At 44.5% G+C, this 8,736-nt stretch overlaps 1 protein-coding gene across 1 annotated transcript in view; it reads left to right on the top strand.

Moving 5' to 3' along the window:
• The window catches only part of SUGP1 (SURP and G patch domain containing 1), a gene marked incomplete at its 5' end in the record, with an annotated part of 20,063 nt that overhangs the window by 1,121 nt on the left and 10,206 nt on the right, over positions 1 to 8,736 (top strand). Inside the window, 6 exons of the mRNA XM_009324955.1 lie at positions 223 to 450; positions 2,261 to 2,384; positions 2,985 to 3,088; positions 4,804 to 4,927; positions 6,714 to 6,927; positions 7,033 to 7,186. Of these exons, the coding sequence (XP_009323230.1) occupies positions 223 to 450; positions 2,261 to 2,384; positions 2,985 to 3,088; positions 4,804 to 4,927; positions 6,714 to 6,927; positions 7,033 to 7,186 (948 nt within the window). The remainder of the gene's footprint in view (positions 1 to 222; positions 451 to 2,260; positions 2,385 to 2,984; positions 3,089 to 4,803; positions 4,928 to 6,713; positions 6,928 to 7,032; positions 7,187 to 8,736) is intronic.

Below are 8,736 nucleotides of genomic sequence, written 5' to 3'. Positions count from 1 at the left end.
AAACAAGCATCCATCTCTCTTCTAGATGAGAGAAACTCGCTTTGTAAAAGTCATCACAGCTTTCATTTCATTATGCAGCTTTTACCAGTCGGTGTCTTTAACTTACTCTGAAAATAACGGCCTATTGCAACTGTATTTACTGCCTGAGTTGTTATTTGTAACCTTCTGAGATGAAAACAGTAAGGATGCACAGGAATTATTTTCCCCTCATTCTTTTCTAAGAACCTCCCCCAAGTTCTACTAGTAACTCGGCAAACGCTTCTGCATCAAATGCTGGGAAGAAACCTATGCTGTTTGGGAAGCGCCCCGGTCAGGTCCTGAGCAGCATGCTGCACCAAGCGAAGAACTACTCCCATTCCAAACAGACCCCAGTCGTTAACCGCCTCAGTGTGTTTCAGTCGCCAGATGAAGATGAGGAGGAAGATTATGAGCAGTGGTTGGAAATTAAAGGTAAATGACACCTTGTGCTACATTGTTTTGGGGTGCGGGCCCGCTTACCCTAGTGATAGGAGGATCTTCTCCCCAGTAGAGGGTTGGGTTTTTTTTCCTCACGCCGTGAATTGGTATTCTTAGCGCGGTTCCTGCGTGCAGACTTCTGCGTCATGAAGTATAAATGACACCAGTTAATGCTGGTGGACTCCTCCAAAGCCAGCTTCAGCAGAAAAGCTGAGGACTGAATGCTGTTAGATATTACTTATCCAGCCTGCACTCGGTATGGGAGATGGGTCACTCACCATAGTTAGACGGGGTCTGGTTTGTGCCTAGATTTATTTGAGTTATCAAGGCAAGCGCTTGACCAGCCTATAAGTCTCTGTGGAAAAAAATAAGGCGTAGAGAAGAAATACGTTCTACTTTTAATGGATTAAAATCCATTTTAATGGAGCTTGATTGTTTGCTAATCATAATAATTCTGCTTTTGTACAATTGAAATCTGTTGTGGCTGGTGCTGAGTTCTTTAGAACATATATAGATATAATGCTTCTATTTAAAATGGAATTTTAGTTTATTTGAATGACAGAAAATGAAAAGGTTTGAGTGTGGCTGCGTAGGGGGAAAAATTGTATGTGTTCATAAATAAGATTACGTGTAAGGCATGGAACTATGACCAGGTAAAATCAAAGTTCCTGCCTCTTTTCAAAGTTTCATTAGAAAATCTCACCTCTAGGTCCTGACTGCTTTAAGTAGGATAGAAAACCAATGAAGAATATTGCAGCACTTAAATAACCAAGTTTCTCTGGATAACCTAGGCTAGGAGGCCAGAAGGCAGATTTGCTTAATAATCTGAATTCCATGAGTGTATATTAATCAAGTATAAAATTAGATTGGAGTTGCTAAATAAGGCACACTAAGCTTTGTGTCATAATTTATTTCATTATCTATTTACAAAAACATGTCTAGCTGTTTCTGGTGGGATTTATAAAAGCATAATCTTAGCAAGTCTGAACTTAAGCGTGAAATGCACTGCAGGAATGTGAGAAGTAGCCACTGGCTGCAGAGAGCAAAGACGGAATGCGGACCCTTAATTTAAAGATCGTGGGTTCGAATCTAGTCTAGATCAAGCGTGGACAGCTCTGCTCCTGTGTGCTCTTTGTTCAGCGCCCTACCCAAAATATTGTTGTCTAGACAAACGCCTGTGTTTAGTTCCCATTGAATGTGTCCTGCATCAGCTCTGTAATCGCTGTCAGTGTTAGCGGGTTCCTTTCTTGGCACAGAAGCCAAAATACAGTTTCTTGGAGACTGAGCTCTCCTCTTGTCTCTGGTGGGATTCCCTCCAAGCGAGGGTTGAGACATGGGCATATGCCAGTAGGAAGAACTATGTGCTCTGGCTACACAATCTGTCTCTGCTATCTGGGTACGGAGCGATGTCTTGGGAACTGGAATCTGTAATCTTTAGTGAGTAATGTGGTTGTTAAAACCAAATTCCTGTTCCTCCCCATCGTGTTCTGTATGGAGTAGAATTGTCAGAAGCAAATTATGTTGCAACTGAAGTTGCACCCTAAACCTTGGTGATCCAAATCTTGGGCTTTTCCTTGTAGGAAAAATTTAGACAAAGTATTAACTTCCTACTAGGGGAGTGCAGAGGCTGACAGTAACCTAGGGATTGTAATTTGTACAGCTGTGTAAGACTGGATCCCCCATTTCATCCTTTTTCTTCCCATTCCCGTTCTACTTTTGTCTGCCGCCGTGGTTCTTAGAAGTAATGTACCTGTTGCCTGTTTGGTGTGTGAGTTGAACCCCAGTACTGACAGCCTGCTTAAAGTTTTACCCCCAGAGGATGCGGAGACCCGACAAGTGGTGGAAAAGCTGGCTAGGTTCGTGGCTGAAGGGGGACCAGAATTAGAGAAGGTCGCTATGGAAGACTACAAGGATAACCCAGCTTTTTCGTAAGTGTGGTGATAACTCTTGTCTTCCAAAGCAGAACACTGTCTCTTTGTAGGAGAAAAACATCAGCCTTGTGTATATAGTTCTCGGGGATGTGTTTGGTTTAATTATCGTTTGGTAGATTTGAGCTTTGCTGCGAGTAATTGTTTTATAGCTGGGGAAACTGAGGCAGAAAGTGATACTGTGATGGTGCTGAGGAGGCAGATCAGCTAGAGTTAGGAATACAGCCTGGGAGGTCTGGCTGCCTGTACAGCATCTAGCGTATGGGTATCCTGGACTCGATCTCGGGACTGGTTCGGTCTCCTCTGCCATTGATACGCTCTGTGGCCGTGGACGGAGGATTCCCTCCTCTATCAGAGGATGCTGTTATTTATTTCCCTTCAAGTGATGCAAAAAATTTGGATGCAAGTCCTTAGATTAAAGCTATGTGTATTTACACAAGCTGAAGACTTTGTAGTCCACATTTTAAGTGTATTCTGAGTAATTTATCTGTTTTGTATTTTTGTGGGTTTGAGCTATTTCTATCCCGAAGTATCAATGTTTGTGTATAGTTGTTGCTGATGCATGTTTTTTTGCCCTTTTTTCCTCCATCTCCACCCTAGGTTTTTGCATGATAAGAACAGCAGAGAATTCCTTTACTACAGAAAGAAAGTGGCAGAGATAAGAAAAGAGAATCAAAGTTCTCAGGCATCCTCTTCTCAGAAAGGTAATTAAGACTGGGATCTGGAGAATATGAATTGCATACGTCAAATTTGACTTCTTCACTCTCTCTCTAACTGCTTGTTCGGTCTGTTCTGGAAACAGTTGGAGTGGATATTTGGCTGTCAATCTGCTGCCAGTAAATGAAATTTCAAAATGGAAGGAGATGGTGATGAAACATCACCATGATGGCATCAAGCTCTTGTGTCAAAACGGTCGTTTCCCAAGCCCACAGCATGCTGTAACGTGCTCTATGTAAAGGGCTCTTGAAAGAGATTTTCCTTGTATTTCTCCAAAATCCTTAACAAAATGAACTGAAACGATTTTCCATCGTGTGTGTTCTGGAAAGTGTTTCAGCCCGGAAAACGCATTTAGGAAAAGTGCTTTTTCTCAGATGTTCTTATTTGGTTTGTTATCAATGAAAATGGTTGGTTGGTTGGTTTGTTGAACATAATCCCCATTTCTGCTGCCGTTCCCCTAACTGGAGCTTTTCTTTTCTGCTTGGGACGTAAATCCTTGCAAGTAAGGGATTGTGTTTTCAGGTGGGAAAACAGCAGAAGTGGGTGATCTGCCAACAGACAGGTGGTGCGAGCAGTGGAATCTGGTTAACTGTGTTAAGAGACAGAAATTATTTAGTGGGTGAAGTGTGGTCTTGCGGGCCGGGCATTTATCGCTTCTGGTCCAGCCTCTGTTTCAGGCCTGCGTGTGGCCCTGGCGAATCACTCAGCCTCTCTATGTCAGCTTCCTTTGCTGTGGAAAGGAGTGTTAATGCAATTTAGCTGTCATGCTGATGAGCTAACAGCTCAAACAAATCGTGGTCTAATAGACTGTAGGCTGAAAGAGCTTGTTACCAATATCGACTGACTGATACAACAGTTTGGAAGCTAAGCAGTATTATCCATACTTTACAGGTGTGGAATATTCAAGCAAGGAAAGGTTATGACTTGTCCATGGCTTATAATCATGTCCTCTGCCTCCTGGTCCTGTGCCAGCACGCTGGAGTACTGGCACTGGTACTGTGCAGGTAGCAAATGTCATATAAGGCTGTCGTGGCTAAATAATGTCTTTGCCTGGCTCCTTATAAACATCAAATATGCTTGAAATTTTAATGATCAGAGCCTTCTCTGTGCCTTTGGACTAAGGCTGCGGTAGCCATCTCTTCCAGGTGAGGATGGGGACTGTTCTATGGAGAATTTCCTCTGTCCTACAACCCTCCCCTAAAACGGCCAGCAGATGTGTAGGGACAGTAGGTACGAGTGGGATTACGGTGCGGTATTAGTTTGCCACTTTTTCTAAGGCCTTCCCTTTGCTCCTGGGGACGCCAGTGGCAAAGTCTTTAACTGGAGATAATTGCGAGTGCTGAGGTGTAACCCTATGGACAAGTGCCTGACGCGAGGAAGAAACAGACTTCCTCTGCAGTAGAGAGAAAGAAGTGTCCATCTTTGAAGACAAAAGCTGGCTTGTCTGTTAATCTGCTCTCATCTAGCTCCTGGCGCAGAGGAAGCTGATGTGTGAATGGGCACTCCTCTGGTTACAAAGTTGTTGTACAACCTTATGCAATATCATGTTTTTGTGATATAAACTCTATGACTGTTTATGTGTAATATTTCTAAAAATTAAACTCGACCTTTTGCCCTTATTCTGCTCTTGGGGTTCTTAGAACAGATAGGCTTTGACTGTTGCTTGTGTGAGTTGGGCCCAGTACTGACAGCCTGCTTAAAGTTTCACCCCCAGACGACGAAGAGACAAAGAACTCTGCTGAGAAACTGGCCAGGTTCATAGCAGACGGGGGTCCCGAGGTGGAAGCTATTGCCTTGCAGAACAACCGAGAGAACCATGCTTTCAGGTAAGGGAAGAAACCGGCTGCTGAGTGTAATATGGGGGGGCTGGGATGGGTCTCTTTTTAAGGGGAAACAATAGGCAAGCTTGTGATACGTCTGAAGTTACAAGGACACTGCACTTATATAGCGCTGATACTTTTACATTCTCAAGCTTTACAGTTTAAAGCAAGGCACAGAGAGAGAGAAACCGATTTGCTTTCCCCAAAATTAATTTACCGCTTCCACCCTTCCTCACCTGCTTTCTGTTGCAATGTACTAGTATAATTCTGACTTTTTCCCTATAGCTGTGTTTTGATGTGGGCCCCCATCCACCACTCATACCGCTGCTGTCCAATTAATTTCCTTTACACAGCATCTTCACGAACGTACAGGTAGCATTCCTTCACCATTAGGTCCTCCTTTGGAATATCTTTTTCAGCCTTTCAGATGTGAATTGTTCTCTTCAGTGCCCACTGACAGCTGTTTAATGCCTCCCTTTGGTCTCATCCATGTTTCATTTTTCTGCTCTTACAAACAATTTGGTGTGTTCTCTGGAAGCGAAGTGGGGCTCGGCAAGCCTTGTTTTGTTGCTGATATTTCGGCATTTTAGTGGCTGCCTTCTGGCCCTCTGGGGTACTCCCCTTGTGTTGTGAATTACATTAGACAGATGTGCTAATACCTGAGCTGTTTCATTATTTACTTTAAAACACCGCTGTGATCCCACCCGAGCACGGTCGAGTTAAACACCATCTCCTTTGTTACGATTTCATCAGGTTTGCCACAGGGAGGGCCCCATCCTGCCCTCTGCTTGGTCCTGAAGCAATCCTTAGTGCTGTTATTCAAATGGAGGGATGCAGGACCACATTTAGTGAATTTTAAAATATGTCGGAGAGCTGTTTGTGTTTGCCTGTGCATGTTGTGCAGTGGTAGATAGGAAAGGCCTGTCATCTCTTATGTTTTCTTGTGGGAGCGGGCACTGTCCCGAGGAGAGGTTATGTCAAGTATTAAACTGGTCCTCTAAAAAGAGAAGACTCTAGAGGAGTTAGGAATAGACGAGTTTTCTGTGTGAAGTATTTAAATTGGAGGGAGCCCAAAAAGGTAATGTGTTTGTAACAAACGTGACTATATTGATACTTTTTTTTTTTTGCATAGCTGCTAGCCTGAGGCTTGTTCACGTTCTTCCCACAGAGACTAAGGAGTCTTATTTTACCCAAAAGGTCAGAGATGCCTATTTCCGGAAGGGGTAGCAAATAAAGCAATGTTTTTTGTGTATGAGGGAACAGAAGGAGGAGTCACTGTGTAATTAAGCAGACTGGTAATGTCAATGCTTCTGGCTTGAACAGAGAGCTTGGGAGCCGTTTCTTTAGGCAGTGGTTTGGCATTCCCATTGGTGAGATGTGAATGTTTGTTTGCTTCTGTGAACTGAAACCCGACATGTTGTGGAGCCCTTGCAGTTTTTCCAGACGTGTTCTGGAAGGCAGGTGAATTCTGGGGGAGGACCTTGCGTTTCCACAAATGTAACATGATCCTTTTTAGTACTGTGTGTTTATTTGGCACCAAAAATAGCTGTGGTTTGCTCATGAATGGGAAATGCGCTTCCTGATCCCAAAGGCTTGCAGCCTACCTTGCAAGAGCACGCGGAGCCCTGCGTTGCATGCACATACACACAGGATGGTGCTGGAGAGCAAGGAAGTGCTAGTTGTGCAAGAGCATTGCAGAAAAGGAAAGCCCTGACCAAACTGTGCTACATCCAACCCCCTGCATACGACTGTTACATCTAAACTTTCTTTTTTTTTTTCTTTTTCTTTATAGGTTTTTATATGAGCCAAACAGCAAAGGCTACAAGTATTACCGGCAGAAACTGGAGGAGTTCCGTAAGGCCAAAACCAGCACTGTGTGTGCCCCCTTGCCTGTAGAGTCCAGTCTGAAAAGGAAGACCAGTCCCGAGGCATCACCATCGCCTTTGTGCTTATCATCTTTGCCCCTGCCCTTGCCCTCACCTTTGCCTTTGCCCCTGCCCTTGCCCGTGCCCTCGCCTTTGCCCTTGCCCGTGCCCTCGCCTTTGCCCTTGCCCGTGCCCTCACCCTTGCCCTCACCTTCACCATCATCGTCTACAACTCCACCTGACCAGACAGCTACAACTTCTGCTGCAACAACAGCTACAGCTACTGCTACAGGCACTACTAAAAAGAAGCGGAAGAGCAGGTGGGGACCCGAGGAGGACAAGGTTGAGTTGCCTCTCCCACAGCTTGTCCAACAGCTGGATTCTCCCTCCCCTCTTTCAGGTTAGTGGGTCTGTATATCGTGTTGAATAACTGTTTTTCCTGGGGAGTGCATTCTGCCTTAGCACAGCTGGCTTTGTAAACAGAAAACCCAGTGAGTCTTATCTCTTGTTGTAATCTCCCTGGTTGCCAGCCCCCTATCTTTCAGCTAGGTCTAGCAGCTAACTCTCCCCTGTGTGGAAACCCAGATAAACCACTTTATCTCACTGACACCAGGGATTGGATCTTATCGTTCTCCAGCTATCTCTAAAACCCTGCTGTGCTATAGCTCATTACAGCCTCAGCCTCTACAGTATTTAGGGCTATTTCACTTCAGGAAGAGAGTCTGTCAGAAAACAAATCTCAAAGGCTGAACTGTGCTTATTCCCCATGGTAGGATAAAATCCCTGGGCAGCACTTCCATCTCACTCTAACTGATCTGAGGCTAAATGGGAATAGCTGTTCCCCAAGTGCTGGCGGGCGCAAGTATAACTTCCAGTTCCAATTTATACCCATTCGAGTTCATTTGATTATAGACGGGGTTCACAGTCCTCATCCAGCGTTGAGGTTCATGCTCCTGTTACTTCACCTGCCAAGTTCACCCAGGGGGTGCAGCTCTCTTCGAGTGTTGGAAGATAATTCTTCCAGTCGAGGCACTTCTAGTGAGCCTTCGGAGGCTGAACTCTGGTGGCCCATCTGTGCATGTGCAGATAGGTAATTAGGCAGGCAGTTAGAGATGCATACAAAAACTGAGTCACTCAAGGACAACAGGTGAATGCAGACATTTAAGATGGCATCTTTGAATCCTTTGCCCAATTAGTGTGGTGTGGGGAAAGGATGTGAAAAGGAGAAAGAGAAGGCACAAGACAAGGCGGTCGGTGTTGGCAAACTGAGAGAATTAATAGCATGAGGCTAAAGTCACAGGAAAAGTAATAGGTACCTGTCTCAATAGGGACATTTTACAAAAAGCAATAGCAGAACAGATGAAGTGGGACAAGTAATAGAAAACAAGCTATAATTTTCTGAGCTGCAGGATGGGACCACAGATAATTCTCAACGCATGGTGATCCTGTACAATACATTGCTCCGGCAAGTCAGTGGGTCTTCTGCTTTGGCTGGGTTTTAGAGGAAGTGATTGCTCAGCCATTAATAGCTTTGATTGTTAGGCTTGGGTAAGATGTAGGGTTGGCTGTATATGCTGTGGTGTCTGTTGATTCCGCGGAGGTCAGGAAGGAAGGACTATCTCCTAAGCCAGCACTTCAAATGTAGATGAAGAGAAGTTCCTATGTAATTCTGTCTTCTGATCACAGCCCTATACAGAAGTCTTGGCTATACATCTCATATGTACAGGACAAGATACCAGCCTGGATGGCTTATTCATTTGACCTGGAATTGCTGCTCATAGGCAGAAATCAGATGCAAAAGTCTTTCCTGATTTTGTACCTCCAGAGTAATTTTTCTTTTCTTGCAGACAGTAATGAAGCTTCGATGATGAAGCTGAGCAGGCGCTATCAAAACGAGCATCAGATTCCGTCTTAATATCTCCTGATGCAGTGGGGGGGCTGCAAGGGTAT

The sequence above is a fragment of the Pygoscelis adeliae genome, unplaced genomic scaffold, assembly GCF_000699105.1.
Source record: "Pygoscelis adeliae isolate BGI_AS28 unplaced genomic scaffold, ASM69910v1 Scaffold726, whole genome shotgun sequence".
NCBI lineage: Eukaryota > Metazoa > Chordata > Aves > Sphenisciformes > Spheniscidae > Pygoscelis > Pygoscelis adeliae.
This window is presented reverse-complemented; position numbering and strand designations above follow the sequence as displayed.